This window comes from Dicentrarchus labrax, unplaced genomic scaffold (assembly GCF_905237075.1).
Source record: "Dicentrarchus labrax unplaced genomic scaffold, dlabrax2021, whole genome shotgun sequence".
NCBI classification, from domain to species: Eukaryota; Metazoa; Chordata; class Actinopteri; family Moronidae; genus Dicentrarchus; species Dicentrarchus labrax.
In genome coordinates, this window is record NW_026136713.1 from 18914310 (window position 1) to 18935463 (window position 21154).

The 21154-nt window shown below is 39.3% G+C and overlaps 1 protein-coding gene across 1 annotated transcript; it reads right to left on the reverse strand.

The window, feature by feature from the left end:
- Positions 1–1274: 1274 nt before the first annotated feature.
- On the reverse strand, positions 1275–13557 carry LOC127374106 (plastin-3). Its single transcript, XM_051419089.1, has 16 exons — positions 13436–13557; positions 9776–9848; positions 8828–8979; positions 8435–8564; positions 8193–8325; positions 7924–8005; positions 7451–7616; positions 7050–7189; positions 6428–6523; positions 5937–6123; positions 5734–5812; positions 5516–5636; positions 5064–5197; positions 4475–4598; positions 4168–4292; positions 1275–3455 (listed from the first exon to the last, which is right to left on the reverse strand). Exons 2-16 carry the CDS (start codon positions 9831–9833, stop codon positions 3323–3325), a joined length of 1860 nt encoding a protein of 619 aa, XP_051275049.1. The 5' UTR covers positions 9834–9848; positions 13436–13557; the 3' UTR covers positions 1275–3322.
- Positions 13558–21154: the final 7597 nt, after the last annotated feature.

A 21154-nucleotide genomic window follows, 5' to 3' on the forward strand; every position in this document is an offset into this window, starting at 1 on the left:
TTTATTCACACACCTGCACATGTGAATTGAGATGTGAATTTTATTTCAGAAACTGCATTTTAATCCAAAATGCTATTTAGATTCAGCAGATGAATAAATAGAATTTGCTCGATGTGTGTTCTGAATTTAGGGTAATGAAACATAATTCATCCCAAATTCAGACACATGAATAATTAAAGGATGTGAAGGGTAATGGCGAGTAATTTCTTTTCGTCCGAATCTCACACATGATTGGTTGAATTAGACTCAGGACACATCCAGCAAGCTCAACAACTGCCTCGCAGCTCTGATTAACCATACTACTATCATGATATCATATCAACCACACTGTTAACAGCCTGGCAACACCACCGCATTAAAACAAGTGACATGTCTCAATCATGACAGGTTCTCTGTGATGTTGATTCCCAAGAACTTGCTCCACCGCAGCTCTACTGATGTATGATGTTATTCATATGGTGTCCAGAAATAAATGCAGATTTAATCACAAAGAATCACATATCAATATTCGTTAAAAGAAGCCGCCAATTGACGATATTTTAACTCTAATTATTGTGGCACATTAGTAAAGAATTTAATAGAAACATCTAAAGGCTGTCATCCCCTCTCTCTGCCCCACTTTCCTGTCTATCTTCAGCTGTCACTATTGTATAAAGGCAATAAAAGCCCCAAAAATACTAAAAAAGAAATGCCTTTTTAATTAATTGTTTTATTTCCAATTCTCTCTCCATTTTTCTAAATACATGTTTTTTATTAATTGAACTTAAGCCTAGTTGAAACTATGGACACAATAGATCATTAAATACATTTTTTTTTTTTGACATGTTGTTCTCAAAATGTATCTAAATTATAAATCTGATAGTAATTGACGTCAAACTGGGGAGGCAGCTGGGGGACAGAGTCTACATGTCGTTGGATGAGGTTGTGGGCGTAGAGCGTGAACAGGAGGGGGCTGAACACACGGCCCTGAGGGGCTCCAGTGTTATGAACTAGAGTGGAGAAGGTGTTACCACCAAACTGAACTGTCTATCTATTTGTGAGGAAGTCCAACATGCAGTTGCAGAGTTTGGTACTTGAGCCCAAAGTGCTCAGTTTCACGGGGGAAGAACGTGTTGAATGCTAAAATGAAATCAACAAAAAGCCTTCTGATGTGGGTGTTGTTATTTTCAAGGCGTGTGAAGACAGAGTGGAGGGCGGTGGAGATCCACTGTCACACCAGATATTCAATACAGGACAGAAAAAGAACAGCAACAGAAAATAGAAATCAAACAGAATATGGAAAAATGCTTTTATTTTCTTTTAATTCTCATTATTTATCTGATTGTACACAGGATTTTTGGAGTATTGCTAACATGTAAAGCAATATATTTTATTTTCATAACATTCCAAAGAGCTGACATAGATAAACAGCTTATTGGAAAATGCTTTACTGAGAAACATTTGGGGAAGAAAAACAACAACAAAAAAGACATATCAAGTGTTAAAATCAGCAGCAACAAAACTGGATAACATATCCACGTATTCAGCTGCAGTGTTAAGACTAAATGTATTAATATTTTAGATTAATACAGGACTAGAAATCGGTCTTAGGATGTTTCTTACAATTTAAGTCATATTTCAATCAGGCTGTTTAATTAGGAACAGATAAATCTTCGACACTGTTCACTTGGATCAGTTCTACATCTTCAACTCATCAAATATAGATGTTCTGTTCCTGTATTAATAATCATCTCCAGACAACATTGAGGGGTCTGAAATATTTTAAGGTGCAATTCAATTAAATTTTAAAGGATTCTTATGCAGGTTTCAGGTATGTAAGTCCCACAAATTTGTGGTTTTATAATGGATACGTCAATGGATGGATGGATAATATATTAAAGGATTTTTAATTAATTCTGAATTAATGAAGGTGTTTTTAAGGGTTAAATAAGTCCTTGAAATATACAAAACAGGATTGCAGGTAATCGTTAATTTGTACCTGATTAGCACCTTTCAACTAAGGTGCAAATTCATGGGTTCACCCCAAATTTAGGGTAGATTGATGAATACATTTATAGATATATTATCGATGGGTATTAAAAGATTATCTGGTCTATAAAGGTTTGAGGGTTTACCCACCTTCACCGTTTACCAATAGGATTTCACCTTAACACACAACAATAAATGGATGACATCCAGTCAGATTTAAGGGGGTTTTACCACTTAGAAAGCCCTTAAAGATAATCCATTAAAAACATGTTGTAAAGAAAGGTACACATGTATTACATCCATTAACCTATCGAATATCCCCTTAAAATCTCATTAAAAATACCTTAATTGCATCAGTATCAATGGTTGGGTTAAATAAACAAATGAAGGTATTCAGTTTTATAGATGCTAGTGTGAAGACATACACTGACTGTAATCTTGCACAGCTTTGGTCGTATATAAAAAAGGCCCAAAGGTATTCAGTAAAGAATATTATATTATGGCTTAAGTACAATAAATGCTCATACTGTGAATTTGCTGGCACATTGGAAGATACAGCAGAACTTAGTCGGTACATCATGAGGCAGTGACACATGGGAAACTTGGATGCAATGCAAATGTTAAGTAATGTGTTTGGGGGAAAAGCAGGAATGCAGAGGTAAAAGTGCAATAAAATCTCATTACACATAAAAAATGTTGAGGAAAAACTCGCCAAATCACTAGCTTGAATTGTTGCTTTATGTTAATCTTTAAATGTTTCCCATGTATCACAGCCTTTAGATTTAAAGACACAAAAACTTTTATTGTTCTCAACAGGCTTACCCCTCATCAGGGCCACGGACAGGACAGGTCTATCCCAGCATGCACTGGGCAGACCCTGGACTGGTTGCCAGTCTAGACAAATCCACTCACACTTGTATTCATATCTATAGGAAGTATAGGAAGTTGAGTCCTTCCTAATGAGACACTGCTAATCACTCAACCACCGTAGTGACCCGAGAAACCGAGCTCCAGAAAAAACAAAAAACCCAAATATCTGCCATGTAGCCGTTATAGAAGTCTCACTTCATTATCTGAACATTAAGAAAATACACATTCCTTTCAAGCCCAAAGATCACCACTGTTTGTGTCATGTTATTGTTCATTCCTGTATCCTAACAGTTGAACTCAGAATAGAGGAATAAAGTGACACTTCTATTTATGCTAATGAAGGAAAAACCTTAAAGGAACAAAACGATAAAGCTATTTTCACTCTGTTCATGTCTCATACAATCAAACAGGCAGTCAGTCATTGTGTGTGTGTGTGTGTGTGTGTGTGTGTGTGTGTGAGTATGTGAGCGTATGTGTGTCTCCTTTATGCCCTCTTCATGCCTCTACCCATCAGGCAGGCGAAGATGGTCATCACCATTTTGGGGTTGATCTCCACCAAGTCCTCCGGCAGGGCGTAGACTTTGGCCCCGATCTTCCTCGCCATGGAAATGGCATACCTGGTGCGGGAAAGGGTCACAGTCAGGATCACTATGGCAACATATTATATCTGTGACACTCACTGTAGTTTTCAGTTGCTTGTTTATGCAACAAATATGTGATATGATATTTTCATTGATCATTGATTTATCCGTGTTATTGTGAATGTTCTCTAATTCTAGTTCTCTAATGAGTTTTTTATCACTCACCAGAGTTTGCATATATATATATATAAATAAATATATATATATATATGTACATGCATATGTGGAGAAATGGTTGTCATGTCATCACTAGCGATCGCCAAACAATTTCGTGCCGGTGTACAACTTGATGCCGACTTGCTCTGACGTCGTGTACAAATGGGCAACGATAACCTCAGAAGATCAAGGCAGCCGCACTTTTTAGAGCCATGCTATAAGCCTAATGTTGTGCAAAGGTTTAATCTGTTAAATATATCTTCTCTGGTTGATAACAATAGCAATAAAGTTTGTTCATATATAAAGTGGTCTAAAAACTACACGTAGGCTACAGATGTATCTATCAGAATGTAAATATTTCTGACTTCCTGTATATTCTTTGAAGGCTGCAGGAAACTGTACAACACAAAGTAGTGCAGTCAAGCAATACTTTGTGTTACCGCCTCAGGCTGCTGCAACCTTATTACTCTTTCCAAATATAATGCCAATTACACATAGGCACACAGTGAGAGAAAAGCAGGTAGGGGATTACTTGGCATTGTCCAGTTTGTCTTCGTCTGACAGACTTCCTGTTTTAACCAGCTCAAAGTTCACACTATGAGGCTGAATGGCGTCAATCACTTCCAGAACCGGAATACTGGTACCGATCACTCTGTCCTGAACAGAGAGAAACACACACACACATATCACACATGTATACTGAACATATAACATACAGTATAAACATAATCCAGAGCTGAGCTTCTTTGCTGGGGAAAGATCAAAACGTATACTTTCTCCTACGACGATGACGCTGCACACAGGATGGTTGCATTTAAAATATCTAAAGTAAAACCCACCTTAAAGCTTTTGATAGAGGAACTCTTGCCAGCCCCAGCCAAAGTCTTGTTGACCCATGAAATGATCAAATCATCTCCTGCAACTTCTCCATCTCCGAGGTCTTCAAGAACATTTAAAGTGTACCTGCGTAGATTAGAAGATCAGATGTATGAATATCAACAATTAAATCATTTCTAGCTACACTATGGAGCCTGTGGTACGATCAGTGAGTTAAACAGGTAGGCAGATTATTTTAAGATGCAATAGAATAACTTGCCATAATTACTGTAAATAAATTAGACAATGTGAGATGACTGGTGGCCTCCAAATACTGTCAGTTCCAATGTTATGTCATATTTTGCTAAATTAATACTACATCTCCCATAAACTCCTTTGTTTTCCATTGTCTTTCAGTCCTTCCACTATGTGACTCTGACAGAAACTGTGCTGGGAGAACAGTGCCATCTCCCTCTTCTGGGCTGTACAGCAACTCAAACAGTCTGAGGACGCTGTCTTTCTTCACAGTGGTGTTTTTGCTTGTTTATTATTGCGACACACGTCAAAAAGACCATGTGATAGAGTTAAGCTTGTTTATTAAGTGTTAGTTACCTCCTCATCAGCTGCCACACCAGTGCCAGAGTTAGAGTTGGATTTCCATCATAGAGGTCCTGTCCGCCAATTCCCACCAGGGAAAAACCAGCGCTTTTCTTGCCCAGCTCCACAGCGTAGGTACAGTTTTCCATCTGTTGCACACACACACACACACACAGATGCACAAAGTAAGTATATTTTATGGTAAACTAAATCAGAGTATCCCTGCTGTAGATAGTTCTTACATAAATATATATGTAAATATAATTTCTTACATGCACATTAGTATTCAGACCTATACTGTATATTCATAGCCCTGTCTAGCTTATTGTCTCCTGCTAAATTACTGATGTATATATATGTATATATATACTGTATATTTTTTTTGTATGGTGCAATTATTTCTATCTTATCTTATCTTATCTTTTCTTAGATACTGTAGCAGTTTGGAAAGTAGTATGTGCATTTACCTTTTTTAAATGTCCTCCTCCTACTCCTTTGAATGGAGGGCGGTTGACTCTATTGTCCCAATCCACTGGCACCTTTATTCTTTCATAAAGCTGCAGAATCACCATGGCATTCTGCAGGTCGCTGCATTAACACACATATACACACATGCCAAAATGAAACAGCGAGTTGTGGCATCAGCGTGGGAATAAAGAGAAGAAAGGCTAACTTAGATACCGACCCGTAGATATGGTGAACATGTGGACTGACTCCGAGAGAGTTCATCCAGTTCCTGAAAGTTCTCTCCTCTCTGGTTTCACCTTGGGAGAGACAGTAAGAGAGAGAGAGAGGTAAGCCTGGCAGACACAGGACTGCACAGGAGGTTTTTACTGGACATTTTCAAGTATTCTGTATGTGAGAGAGGGATTATTCATCCACGCTTACTCTCCAGGTTCCACTCTTGGTTCTCTGGTTTGGTGAGAGCTGGGTGTTTGTTGAAGAGTGTGGCTACAAAGGCCATGTTGAGCTTTGCATTTCCACACACGACATCAGTGGCGGTTACAAACTGTCGGCAGCCGAGGCGGTCGGCCTGTTTGAGCATACACTCTGCACGCTTCGTAAGATCTTTCTCCTGGTGACACACACACAGACACACAAATACAGATTTACATTGTGCTGGGAGAAAACAGGCTCTCTCATCTGGGATACAGAACATCCTTTAAAGGGTCCCTTACACTAAATTATACTGCAAACGTGTCCAGTTCTTCTGTAGCATTTATGTATGTAATGAAGAAATTCAGTAAGCAATCATACTAATTTCCATATACAGTAGATATCAGTTTTACTACTAAAATAATACTAAATAAATAGAGTATAAAAATTACACTTTGCTGTCTAAGATAAAAAGTATTCAATCTGTAGCTTTATCAACTTACATAAAGACCAGTCATCTCGACGTCAACCCGTGGAACGTCCTCTTTGCTGCCGTCTGGAGCGATCTGCTCAAGCAGGTGGAAGTACGCCTTGGAGTCCTGCACAGAAACAGATAGACAGGGAGATGTGACCACGTACCAAACCACACTGAGAGTTACTCCCCACCACAAGGAGGAGGGTCAGGAAATATTGATGCACTTGTATACTGCAAAATTCTTCTTCTTATAAACACTGTATCGATTTTTGTGTTTAAACCTCCAACCGCTGGATAACAGTGTTGTCAAAGGTAAAAATGGGCTTTGATGTAGGATTTTACAGAGACTGCGATAAATACTAAAATGTAATTCCCATAGTTCTTGTTGCATAAAAGGTAAACCTGTTTTTACTCAGATTTTATGCATATGGTGGTGTGTTCTTTATATAGAGACAGCTTTTTTTTTTCAATATGTAACGTTTCTGCAAAATAAATAGTTTATTAGACATTTTAAATGGCAGCACACTACCTCAAACAACTGCAGAACTAAGCTGACTCAGTTAAAACCCTGTGAGGATTTAGCAGTGAAATCATAATTTCAGTGGTAATACAGTAAGAGAGACAATAAGATCACAGTAACACTTCCTTACCTTAATATCGCCAGAAAAGTTTGATATGGACATGCCAACTTTCTTTAAATGGAAATTGGCCCAGCGAAGAAGGAGCTCCTCAGGACTGAGTTTCATCAAGTCCTCCAGACTCTCGCCTTCCTGTAGCAACGCTGCTATCGCTGTACACAGAAACACAACCAGGAATCTGATTTGAATGAGTGGTGAATAAAAGCAAAAAGGATTTGTCTGTGGGTATGTTTAGTTTTATATCTACAGACAGATATGATGTACTTTAATGTCCTGCAGCACCACACTCGGGTCTGACTCTGTGTGTGTGTGTGTGTGTGTGTGTGTGTGTGTGTGTGTGTGTGTGTGTGTGTGTGTGTGTGTGTGTGTGTGTGTGTGTGTGTGTGTGTGTGTGTGTGTGTGTGTGTACATACCTTCATTGCGGCTCAGCTCTATATCAGCAAACAGTCCTATCTTGATAATCTGCCAGAGGAGTCCAAGCACCAGGTGAGGTTTTCCCTCCTTCAGATCTTGAGCTCCAATATTGACAACCTGGCAGCCGATGGCCGAGGCTGAATTCAGAGCCAAGTTCAGATTCTCCTGTTGAGGGGGGGAAAAATACACACAAAGTCAGGAGGAAACTGATGAACAAGTGATGAAAGAGGCCAAAGTGGAGTTCAGATTCATGTGATATAATGTATATATGTTTAATAAGTCATGTAGTTTTAGATATAAACATGGTGTCATTGTCAAATAAAATCAGTTTATTGTTTTTTAAATGGCTTTTATGTCTTAAGTATATATATATATACTATATAAATATATAAACTGTAACTTCAGTCCCTTTGATATTGTGTTCTCAGATGACACATCATTTGTGGACTAGATAAGCGACTGACCAACTAACCTGTATGGTGAAAGGCGTGAGCTTCTTTTTATTGATGGTTCTCTCATCAATGGTGTCAGGAACAGAGAGGTTGATGAGTTTACTGCAAAAACACACATAAGAAAAACATATCATCACACTAAACTGATACCACGCCTAAAAGCTTAAAGTTAACAGAGGTTCTGGATAGAAAGGTACAGATAATTACAAAGTGGGTGATCAATATGATGAAGAACATATGATTTGAGAGCATCCACTTTATTTTTAAGATATGCCTCGTTAATATTTACCAAAGCACGACGCCGTCTGCCACTGCTTTGAACAGAGCTTCAGTACTGGGGTTGATGGGCAGGACATGTTCACAGTCTGGATCCTTCTCCAAAGAAGAGTTGATGTAGTTGGCAAAGGCGAAGCGCTCCTGCTCTGAAATACGGTTGAGTCCAGTGTCACGTTGGCGTGATGGTATTGATTACGTCATTCTATTGGTATTTGTGTTAATCAGTGATCAGACAAGTTGTGCAGCTTTACTAACCAGAGATCGAATGCTGAGTTCCTTCACTAGAGATGTTGCTGGTGCCCCCGATGGCTACAATGCCTTCTTTCTTGTTGAGAGCCTTCCTGAAACCCTGGGCCATGCGGTCGTCCTTCATATCCTGGAAAATCTGAATGTGCACACAAAAACACAAACCAAGGCTTAGACTCACATTGTGGCAAGATATTGATTAATATCTATGATTTACCCATTTGTTAGTTAGACAGATATCACAGAGAGTACATTAGTAATCAATTTATCTTAATATAAACCAGCTGATTTATCAGTTGAATGTGAGTCAGATATCCTTTATTTAATCAACAATAGTTAGTTGGTGAACTGTTAGTAAAGCTGCGAATTAGCTGAGTTAGTTTATTTGTTAGTGTTACCTACAGCCGTGAACTCTTCAAGGTTGATGCGGCTGTCGTTGTCTCTGTCCAGCTTCTGAAGGAGTTCTCTGATCTGGTATCCAGGCAGAGGACAGCGCACCTCATGGAACAGATTACTGAGTTCAGAGGCGTTGATGTACCCGTTGCTGTCCACATCTAGAAAAGAGAGGGGCGGGAAGCAAGAGGGAGGGAAAAGTTCAGGCAATATTTTATCCAGAGCCCACGCTGCTCATCTCTACTCCCGACTGATACAACACCATCTGGATTCAGTCCGTATCTACATGACATTTGTGGGTAATATTTGCTATACTAAAGAACTCGAGTGGGACTAGATTAAGTGTTCTCTGCTGGTTAAATGCATGTGTTTATAATTGTGTACAATAAGAAATAACTATCGCAGTTTAACTCTGTCAGGTCTGAAAAAATAACACTGGGGATGTCACCCAGGTTATTTCACCTTGGGCTTGGAAATTGATTGGCAACCCATAGCATCGGTATTTAACAACCTGGGAGCACGAACACCGTCTGTTGTGCTGTGTAAAATGTAAATCTGCAGTTTTATGGGCTATGCTAAGCTAAGCTAACCATATCCTGGCTCCATCTTCATATTTAACACACACACAGATAGAGTGGTACCAATCTTCTCATCTCACTCTCGCCAAAATGCAAAAACAAATGGCAAACATACGTGGAATTCCAATGACTGAAATGTGTATGAGTATGTGAGGTTTCATTTCTTTCCATAAATCCCATAAAAACATCTGTCTGCCAGATGGAGCACACATAGTGTATAAGAACATGTGTCTGTCAGCTGCTTTACCCCACTTCAAACATTATTGACTGATATATCGTTTCTGATGGGTGTCTGTCTGCAATATCCACACACACACACACACACACACACACACACACACACACACACACACACACACACACACACATTTTTACTCACCCACTTTCTGGAAGGCCTCCCTGATCTCCTCCATCTCCTCAGCACTGACTGTTGACATGTTTACTATACAATACTGTAAAACAGCAGAACACAAGAAAAAAAAGCTGCATTTAGATACAATTTTAGCAATGAGGGTCAATATCTATATACCATTTTTAAACACTGAGATACTTTACAATTAAATTATCTCCAGCACCTCAATTCAATTCAGGCAAACAAACCATAGTTGAGATGATTGGTAGCCTGTTGACATGCTAAAATATATGTATAATATATATATGCTACTGCTTGAGCGTTTCCCATAAATCTTCTGTTCCCTTTAGCTGTGCGTATAGCTGTGTCGCCAGGATACAATGGTGTGATGTTGTGAGCTCCTTTGCACTGACGATTGTCAGCCACACTGATGCTTTTCATAATATTAAAATATTGTTGCCATTTTGCATACCAAGGAAGAACATCAGCCTGAAATGTGTATGCATTAAACTGAACCCTATGTGACTTCTGCTGAACACTGGACACTATGGATACGAATGATATTACTAAAAATGACTCAGACTCCACTTTCAATAGTTATACAGTCTCACTTTAATAATAATCATTTCATTTAAGTCTTATTGATGATATTTTGAGTATCTGCTTTGGAAGATTCAGCGCCGAGTTTAACGTACTGAACGTGAGCATATTGATTGATAACTTGGGCAGAGAGTACAACAGACACACATCTGTTAAATAGGATGGTTCAGGGCTGTATTTCCTAGGTCTGTGAGATATGATAGCATGGTGTGTTCATTATTCCTCTATTAATTGTTAAATGCTCGGGTTAGCCTGGAGCTATGTACAGCTCTCAAACAGCGCGGCTCTGTTAACTCAGCCAGGAAAATAGAAAGTAGCTTGATCTATTATACAAAGAGCCATTTAGCATTAGCGTTACATCAGCATAGAGACCCTTATGTAACATCTAATTGATTTATGTAGATTGCCTTTGGTGTAATATGATTCTGTAATGGGGGTATAGAAGGTCTGTTTTAGAGCTTATGCAGACAGATCTTTATATTACAGCTACTATATATAGATATTCAATATTTCTCACTAGAACAAAAACAGATATGATTTGATCCACATATTTACATCTACAAGTGGCGGAGGAGTTCACCCAAATCATAAAAAAATCTATCTTTTCCACTTGCAAATAGGGTTAAAGGACCAGTGTGTAGGACTTGGTGGCATCTAGCGGTGAAGTTGCAGATTGCAACTAACTGAACACTGTTCGCATCTGTATTTGACAGCTGTGAAGTATGTAGGAGAAACTAATTTGGGTTTTACCAAGATGCTAAAAGGTGAGCCTAAAGATATTATATCTCTTTACCACCTAAATACAATGGAGGTGTCTACTCAAAGAATTCAAAAACACAACATACTTCTTTATCTGAGCATTTTTATCACAATACCTGAAAATATAATGTATCATCCCCTTTAGTATCTACTTAAGGTTACTGGAAGATTGTTGTATGAGAGAATTATTTTGTAATTTGAGCAAGCTGACCCTTTAATACCACTTAATAGGATAATGTAATGAGGTATCTGAATATATCTGTTTCAGCTTGCAGACACAGATATATCTACCTCCAGTAAGAGATAAATAAATCCCATTAGATCTTAGCCCATTAGGCTAGGATGATGCTTTCAGTAGCAAGATATCGGCCTAGATACACAGTCCCAGTAATAAGAGGTAGTGAGATTAGTCCGTACTTTTCAATTTAATTTGAGAACTGCTGGCTGACACAAGACGGATATGGCAACTTGATGTATTTACGTCCATAGACAATCAATACAAGCCAGAAGCCAAAGCCATTCAGACAAATCAGGCATTATAAATCTGAGATATCAATGGCATCTACCTCCAAACATCATATAGAAAATAAGAGACCTGATCCTCTCATACTGCAGCTGTTTCCCCTATTTGGCCATCCATCAAAAGATCAGATTTGAAGAGAAACCTAGATCTAACTTGTGGAAATTAATTACATTTTTCAGTCTTCCACCTGTTAGTGTGAAGATACGTTAGATAACAAAAAGAGTTTGGCTAGGAAATCATGTTGGATTTAAATATCTGTTCAAATTTAAATCACCTTTTCATGTAAAAATGTGCTCAGTTTCAATAAGGATACCTCTCAGCATCATATAAAATTTCCACGTGCCATGGTCACGTTACAGCACTGGCAAATAAACAAATGTGCCACGCTCTGGCGCATGCATGCAAACGTAGTGGTTGCATGGTAAACCAGACAAAGATAAACACGCAGATATAGGCAGGGAATGACAGGGTAACCAAGGTCTCTATATGCAAAACAGGCAAGTGCACCTAATGCAGACAGTATCCTCCTCATGACGATATATACTGTACATCTGAAGACCTTAAAACAATACCGATTCGCCAAACTGGAGACAATGGTGTGGAGGTGTTTTGATAAGCACTTGTGAGTGTATTTCCAGTCAATTAGGAAATGCATTAAGCTTAAGCTATGTTTATAATATGTAGAGACATGATTGTGTTTGGTGTTTTTGCAAATATCTCTCATGCAGCATTGTTTGATTACAAAAATATATTTTTTTACTGCCACCAGATGTCACTGCCGCAGGAAGAACAGGCCTTTATTTTGAAGGATTTTAAGGTTTGTCCTTGCTCTGTTTGTCTGGGTAAATTATAGTAGAATCGGATTAGAAGTCGGTTTACGCCAATATTAATCATAAAATCACAGAAATGTGTTATAGAAACAACATTATATGATACATACATAACATGTTTGAGAACTATGTATCTGTAAGTATGTGTTGGGGGGGGGCAGCTAATAAAGTTAACAAATTAAATGAATCTTCTTGGTCTGGTGCTGAGATAATCAATGACACTGCATTGTCCGGATGCCATTTGTCCTCCAGATTTCAATTCTGAGGACTCATTCATCCACTGATGCACATGACTGAAGGAGTGTCTTCTTTATAACCTTCAGGAGCCCTGATGGACCCTCACACACACACACACACACACACAAACACACACACACACGTTATTGAAGAATGACGATGCAGTTCATCCTGACACATGGCTGCTGCTGTCTGCCAGCCACACTCCAGTATTATTTATCATAAACTGAGAAGAATGCAGCTATTTGGAAACAACCATAAAACATGTTGTTCACACTGAAGTAACCATTTATGATTTTATATTCTCCAGCATTAAGTGCAGGAACAGCTTTGCCTTGTTAAGTATGGACATATTCTAGCACAATAAATCATTTTTTTAACTTTTAGAAGCTCCATTAACTGCAGGGGGATTCTCCATAATACATCAGCTGGATTAAGTTACATAAAATTAAAATTAAAAAAGTCCAATACTAATAATAATATATTTTTTGAATACACATTATAACCCACAAATACTGCGCATCTTTAACGACCGACTGCATATTATTGATTCATGATCTCTAAACACACCCTGAGGTGAGCTGGTAAATGTATTTTATTTTAATTTTTTTTTTTGCTGGATGGAAGAGGAGCAGATGTGCCGCAGTGAGTTATAAATAATCAGCAAACCTTACACAAGATTCCCCCCTTCCCCTCATGAGCCGCGAGAAAACGCCCTACAACGCTCCTTCCTCTTACCTGTAAGTCCGCTGGTGCAATTCAGTAATACCACCCGGGGAAACGAATCCCTCTGTCGGCCTCTCGCAGCTCCTCTGTCCCGTTTTCTTCAGCTGACACCGCCCGGTGAGGAGAAGCGCACCGCCCCCTCAGCGCCACCCCCCTCCCCTTCCCGAACCAACCTCCCTCCTCCGCCTCCCTCCCATCAGCAGTAACGTCTGGCCACTCAGCAAGAAAACATAAATGTCTGTAGGGGAGGCTGGCATTTCATAGCAGTTTTTTGAGCCTATAATATTCACCAAGAAAACAGGAGGAGAAAAATGTAAAAGAGAAATTAAATATTGCTCACTTTATGGCCATTTTCTATGCTAAAACCACCAGTGTTTGGCCCTAGCTGCCACATGTTTAGGTGCATTATTGGTTAAAAAAGTGCACTTTTTGGAAGGTGGACTTTAACATGTAAAGTTAGAAATTCAATCCAGTGTTTAAAAGGTGATAAATGGCTAATTTAGACTGTTTATGACATTATTTAACAACAAATGTGTTTCCAATCACTCTTTTAATATTGAACTGATAAAAAATGTGCCACTTGCAGGCACGAATATTAATTTCCTTGAGTAAAAAAGAATGAATTGAGATATAGCCTATTACATTTTCACTCACAGAACCTAATGAGCCTCAAGGACGCAGGGATGAGGCCCAGAAGGACGCCTAGAAATCCTTATTGTGAATGCTTAATGTAAGTTTCGGCCCTCATTTTTAGGCAGCTCAGTATTTCTCAGACCAGCCTCGCCCATCCGCCGCTTAATGGACCTTATAAATCCCAATTGACTCACACCTGCATTAAAGCCTGAGGAGGTACTACTCATACATAAGTCATACATGCCACTGTAGTGACTGGTTTCTATATATGACCAGCCTAGATACACAATAAAGTACTAAAAGCTCTCCTTTACAGTAAGCAATTGAACACATCGTGTCACCATCAGGCAAGGTTAGGCAGATTGTGTTCCAATAGTGATCTGCAGTAGATTATTTATTCTGCTTTATCAGTGAATGTAACTTTGTGGCTGAACTGTCAGAGCTCTGCTGCTGCTACCAGTCTCTACACGCAGGAATTCCTCTTTCCTCCTCCTCCTCCTCCTCTCATTCCTACTCTCCTCATACCTTTCCTTCCTCTCCCTCCCCCTTTTTTCTCTTCCCTCTCATATCTCCCTCTCTCTGGGGTGATGTGCTGAATCTTGTCAGACTAAATTCCTCCCTGTGCGGCAGAAACCAGAAGCCCTTGACTTTTCAGTTTGTACCCATTATTCTGGGAAACACAGTGGTGGATTTTGATCCAGAGTTGAAGAGTTAGTGTCCTGCACAAACTTGCTCACTGTCATTTGATTGCTTCAGTGCTTCAGTGCTTTCATAATGCGTGATGACTGACATTGTAATATTAGACATCTGATCAGCAGTGATGCAGCAGTAAAGGAGGGCACAGTGTTATGATCATACTGTAAAAGCCACAATATAGATTACATGCATTCATTCATAGTTTCAAAAGATTGATACTGACACTTTTTTTTACATCTGAATAGTGTCATTTCCCACAGTTTTCATCATTATTTAAAGGCTCTTCTAACCTTTATTTATCCAGGTAGGTTTGACGGTCAACTATGTCCTTTTTCTAGCAGTTTTACCCTGAACGGCTCCATTAATTCAAACAGTAAAACACTGGTTGGATTTGGTTGAGCTCAATGGTGAATTTGAGTGTTCTCTGTTACAGTGATAGTTAAGGGACTTCTCTATAGTCAGTGTATTACCTACAGTAAATAGCAGTCTACATGTGACCCATTTTGAAGAAGCAGACAGGAGAACCAGCAAGGAAGCTAAGCGATGTACTGCTGCTGCTTTTAGTATCCTTTGGGCTCTCTGCAGACACCTCACCAACAGCACTGATGCCGGCTAGCTGAGTACTAATAATCTTCTAGACGGTATTAATCACCCGCTGCAGAGTCCTCCTGTCCTGGGCCGTGCACATCACATTCTAGATTGTTTTCCAGTCAGGATGCTTTCTGTCGCTCCTCTGTAAGGTTAACAAGAACTTGACATGGACTTTATTTCTTCCGTTTTATGCGAGGTAAAATTTTTGTTTTAGTCAAAGGAGTCTGGTGGCTTTGAGGAGAACAATATAAGGCTTTAGTTTCCGGTCAGAAAGAGCTGTCTGATGGAAAAGTAAAGTGGTGAAAATATTCTAAATATAGAGAACACTTAAGCTTATATTGATTTTTCTAGGTTTATCTTTTTTTTATGTGTCCAAAATATGTTTTGTTGTTGCCCCCATCCACAGCAGTGCATTGTTTAGCTTCTGCACTGAAACTCCTGTCTGCGTCTCCAAACTGGGGGTGTACCAACTCCAATCTGATTCACTGACGATGGAGAAGTACCTCATACAACCAAAACTGTCACCCGAGGAGACGAAGGGATGTGCCAACGAGCTAAACCTGTTCTTCAACAGGTTTGACTCACAAAACCCCTCCACCTCCTCAGGTACCCCCATTCACACCCTGGCTACCCCATCCTGACGACAGTAACACCACACCCCTCATCTGTCTTATATTTTCTATTATATTTTGTAATATTTTCTTTTGCATTACTTTGCCCTATGCTGCTGTGTCAATCTTGAATTTCTCCTAAGGGGGATCAATGAAGGAACATGTTATCAGAATCAGAATCAGATTTATTGCCAGGTAGGTTTTTACACATACGAGGAATTTGTCATAAAATATACAATCACACAAAAATATACAAATCACACAAAAATCACACTTATCTTTTAACCTGCCCTGAGTTTTCCTTTAAACAAATAAAAATACTTCCCCTGCCAAGCTTTGGATTTACTTTTAACTATTAAAAAGAGGACTAGACAATGATGTCATTGAATGGGATAGAGCCAGCGACCAGTAAAGACTATAACAGCGTTGCTACTGCATGGGCTGCAATCAGCGCCTATTTCATTACTGAATAATTTCATTAATGCCTATTACATGTTCTGAGAGCCCAAATCAAGATGTCCAAATCGTCTTCAGATGTCATGTTTTGTCCTACCAACAGTCCAAAACCCAAAGTTATTGAATTTACTGTGATATAAAACAGCAAAAAGCAGAAAATTGTTATTAATTTAATGTAAATCAATTTTTTTTTTTTACAAATCTTTTGATGATGCTCTTGATGTCAGTACAATTTCTACAAGTTAACAAAGTCTCAAAGGTATTGAGCCCATACAAAGTTTTTTATAGTTATACTGTGACTGATCTTTAGTTAACTTAACGACAGCAGTACACAGTAACATTTGGGTTACAGTAAAAAAAAAATTCACGTCTGCGTTTATAACAGGGAAATCTGAGGCCTAAATGAGTTGCTTGGGGAGGCAAAGTAAACTCTGCAGAGTTTGCAAACTTTAATCTGACTGTCCTGACAGTGCTGGCCAAACAGTCCAAAATAGAGGAGGCTATCATATTACCGTAGAACTGGTGTGGTTACATGTTTTGGCGCCTGGTCTGCATTTTATTTACAGACATACAGTATATTCTGCCGTTGGTTGTGAGAGTTGATGGTACAAATGCATGTCTTGAATAAACTTTGTGAACTTTACTGTCCGGTTACCAACAGTGCCAGTTAGCTCACTTGCTTACTGGCAGTTGTATGTTTTACTGTGCCACTTTCTCTGACCAGCCATTAACGTGCAACAAAAATGAACAGAGTGAGCAAGCTGTCAATCAGCTCAGGCTGCCCTCAAGGTCCAGAGAGGAAGTCTGGTCAGGCAACAAGTGAATGCACCTGTTTCAAGTTAGAACATGAGAAAAAACATAGAGAAAGGTCAGAAGAGGCAGTCCTCCTTGGACACCGGGGATGGCAGAAGGAATAGATAATGATTAATACTCATAATAATGTCCAGGAATGAGACCAATATCAGTTCTTCTCATCAGTCCAAGATGCCAGACCCTCTTCTCTCTATTTGTTTTTGTAATACACATGTAATTTAATAAAAATAATACTGTAACATGGTCATAATTTATTTTAAATTGCTTCAAGTACAATTTAACCAACACATTTAAGTCAAAGACTAATGGAATGTAGTCAAATGTTAAAAAGACCGCGGTTGATGATTTGGATTCCCATATGAATGCAGCAGCAGCAGGACCTTGGATTCTGTCTGCTGGTGCTTGAAGCTGACAAGTAGCTCATGTGATAACACAGATAGTATGTCAACAAGCCAAATTAACTGCTGGTCGATTCACTATTGTTGGCTGCTCCTCTGCCCCTCAGCCATGTGTGTGAGAAACACATGGAAAGGAAGGAATGGGGAGAGAAAGAGCCACAGACAGGACAGACTGAGAGAGAGACAGATGGACTGAAAGACTGATCATTGTGCAGTTCTGGCAGGATGCGGTGAATGCTTTAAACACATGCTTCTGTGACTCATAAACCAAACACACATACAGAACAGAAGCTGATACTGTGTGCAAAATGTGACTCTCATCCATTTGAATATTCTATAAAAAGTGCACAAGTACGTATGTGTATGTTTACTCAGGTAAACATTAAGTTAACTATTACACTATGTTTCACGGCCATGAATCACTGCAAGCGCAATGACTTATCACAGTCTGTGGTCTCATCTGACAATGTAGGCTATGTTAAATCGACTCTATGAAACAACACAACTCAGCTTCAACTGCATAGCATCTGCAGGTATAGTGATGAACAATGAACAGCACGTCTTTAATACCCGCACAAGTGTTTTGCATTAAGGATAATCAAGGGATGTTTGTTCAACCTTTTGTACTGCTGCATTCACTTGCTGCCTGTTTTTGCCTTAAAGAAGGTCTCTGAACAAAAGATCGCAAAATAAAAAAACAGATTTTTGCACAGATGTGAGTGTTTGGTGGTCTTCAACACCCAGAAATCTTAGGTGACGTTAATCAACAATTTCTTCTTCTTTTAGATCTTTTTACACAGCAGATATTTTCTGTTGTATGGCAGAAAAAGCACAAGTGCAATTAATACCTATAATGATGAGTCACTTCCATTTAGATGTCCCATAAACAATGTCACTGTGCCAGCACGCACAGTACTAAAGTCCTTAAAACTTCAACAGCTAAATGGAATGCAGCCATGATTGAAAGTTATTAGGTACACCTGTGTTTGACAAGCAAATATACCTGCTGTGAAAAAAGCTCAAGTGATTTGGGTCCACACCTTAAAACCAACTTAAAAGGCAGAATTTTTGACACATAAGAGGATTTAAAACAAACATTTCTTGATGTTTGCATTTATTTTTTATTTTGGATATACCAGCGGGCTCCAGCTTTCCATTCATAGTGTTTACTGAAATCTTTATCTATACTGTAAAGTAATTTAAGTAAATTCAAAGCATAAAGTCTGATGACATACTATGTTTTTTATATCATAAACAAATCACATGACACCAGAACCAACAACGCTGTTAGTCATACAATAAATCTCACAACTGTGGTTTGTTGTTTATTTGCTGTCCCTAACTCAAACTTTATCCATCCCACTTCTGAAAAATGAGACATTTCTTTCTGCTTCAGCCCCGAGCTAACACGGATGACTTCCTAAATCCAATCTCATCCCGTGCTTGCCGAGTGAGCATATAACTGGAAACACTTTTTGGCTGAACTTGTGAAGTGACAGTAAGATGGCCTGGTGGTTGGTGAAGTCATCCACTTTATCCTAATCGGAGTGATGGGGTTCAATCCCTCATGCATATGCCAAAGTATCCCTTAGCAATTCTTTCATGCTCCTGGATGAAAATGCCAGCTCTAAATGGCTGCACGGCTTCTGAGGTTAGTGGATGTAACACACTGTTGGTAGGTGTAAGAGGGCATTAAAGGTTAATAGCAGTGGGATTTAAGTGGTTATTGAGCCTGAAAGCTCCGGTTAGAAATGAAATATGAGGCCGGACCGAAAGCCAGTATGACTTGAGGTCTGAGGAATTTTCATCTTTTGCTCTTTCCAGTGTGTGGGCTTGGCAGTGCTGGCTGCCAGTTATAGCTGTCAATCACCATGAAATCTTGTCATGGGCAGACTGTGCTGCTATATGTCGTTTATCTTCAGTTGTTGACCTCTTTATTTCCCCTGATATACAGCAACTCTCTGGAGTTTAGAGTTTCATTAGTGCCTCTTTCTGCTCCTTCCTTCCACCACCAGCACTTGTTTATCCTCTTCACTCTCTCTTCTTCTTTCAGGAAGTAACTTTTAGGAGGAAAGAAAAACATCACTCTCTCGCTCTAAATCCACCAAACTGCAGTTTTATTTTAGCCTCACATAAAGTAAGAGATGTTAAAAAGCATCACGTGGGAGAGGTATTAAAAGCATTAGAGGATGTTCCATCACATCCTGTGTTTGTGAACAGGTTTGACCCCTGACCCCCGCTCCAGTACAGTACATTCACGTTGCATAAAGGAGTGGGAGAGAGGAATGCTTGTGACCGGCCACTTGCAGTGTTGTTTTTCGCAAGCTTGCGGAACACAAACTATTTTGTGACGCGTTCGCCTTTCATCCAGGCGAATCAAACTCCCCATTGTTGTTGTAACGCAACACTTTATTCCATTATTCCAGGTCTCTCAGGCTGCCCATTCGAGGCATTTCTAAACCGTAACTACACCCACAGCGCTTGTCATAGAAGTAACAAGTGTCAAATCACAGTGTATGAGAAACCTGCAAGTTTGGTTCAGAAAGAACAAAGTAACAAAGTAAGGATATTTTCTCCTAAACAGAGGATGAAAGAAACAACCTTCATGCTGTTATTGCAGAGTCTAACAAATCAATTGGTGTGTGTGAGAGCAAGAGTAAGAGAGTTTATAAATGCACGAGGGAAGGTGTGAATGTGCGTTTTCCCATGGTCTTGGGAAAGAGGCAGTCTTTAAGTTTGAAAGGTGACACTAGTGTGTGTATGGCTTCAGGCAGGTCCTCTGGAGAACAATACACTCCAGACCACACCCATCTTAAAGTCCCCCCCCACCACCACCACCACCACCACCACCCCATCCGCCCAGTCCTTCACTCCTTCACTCACTCTTGCCAGCTTGTCCTTATTTGGTCGTGCCGGCAGCTCGGCTGATGATTGGCTGAAGAGAATACATTTTGATTGAGACACACACCTGTACACGCTTGCACACAAATACACACACACACACAGACAGACCTATGATGTACACACAGGTACAGACAATGTTTCCTCTCTATATATGCATTGATACTGAGAGTGACTGCAGCTAAAAATGCCTTTAAATTAAAACAAACACAACTACATATACATCATTATGTATTTAATTAAAAACCTTCCTCACACCTCAGGTACCTGTCTTGTCTAGACATGCTGTCAATAAAATCCTCAGTCTGCATAACACACACAGTACATACCTGCATCCACACTATCTGTTATCTTTTATCTGTTTTTTCTGAACCTGCTGAAGATCTATAAAGATAAAATGTGACAATGAAATGTGCAAACCAGCATTCGGACCCCATTAAATGTGGCATATATGCAGGATTTAGAGGAAGTAGCTTATCAGTACATTGAGGAAGTTGGTCAGTTATCATCAGGAGAAATTTTAATGCCTTTTTTCTCTAACCCACATTTTATTGAGCTTTATGGAAATACTAATGCCCATCTGTGATAGATAGATAGATACTATATTTATCCCGAGGGAAATTCAAGTGGTC

What these genes read in the sequence shown, in the direction of transcription:
- LOC127374106 (XM_051419089.1), bottom strand. Translation starts at nt 9,833, where the DNA reads ATGTCAACAGTCAGTGCTGAGGAGATGGAGGAGATCAGGGAGGCCTTC. An exon ending in TCACGCCTTTCACCATACAG is followed by an intron (nt 7,617 to 7,923) that starts GTTAGTTGGTCA and finishes CCCCCTCAACAG; the next exon opens with GAGAATCTGAACTTGGCTCT. An exon ending in GACAAACTGGACAATGCCAA is followed by an intron (nt 3,456 to 4,167) that starts GTAATCCCCTAC and finishes TTCCCGCACCAG; the next exon opens with GTATGCCATTTCCATGGCGA.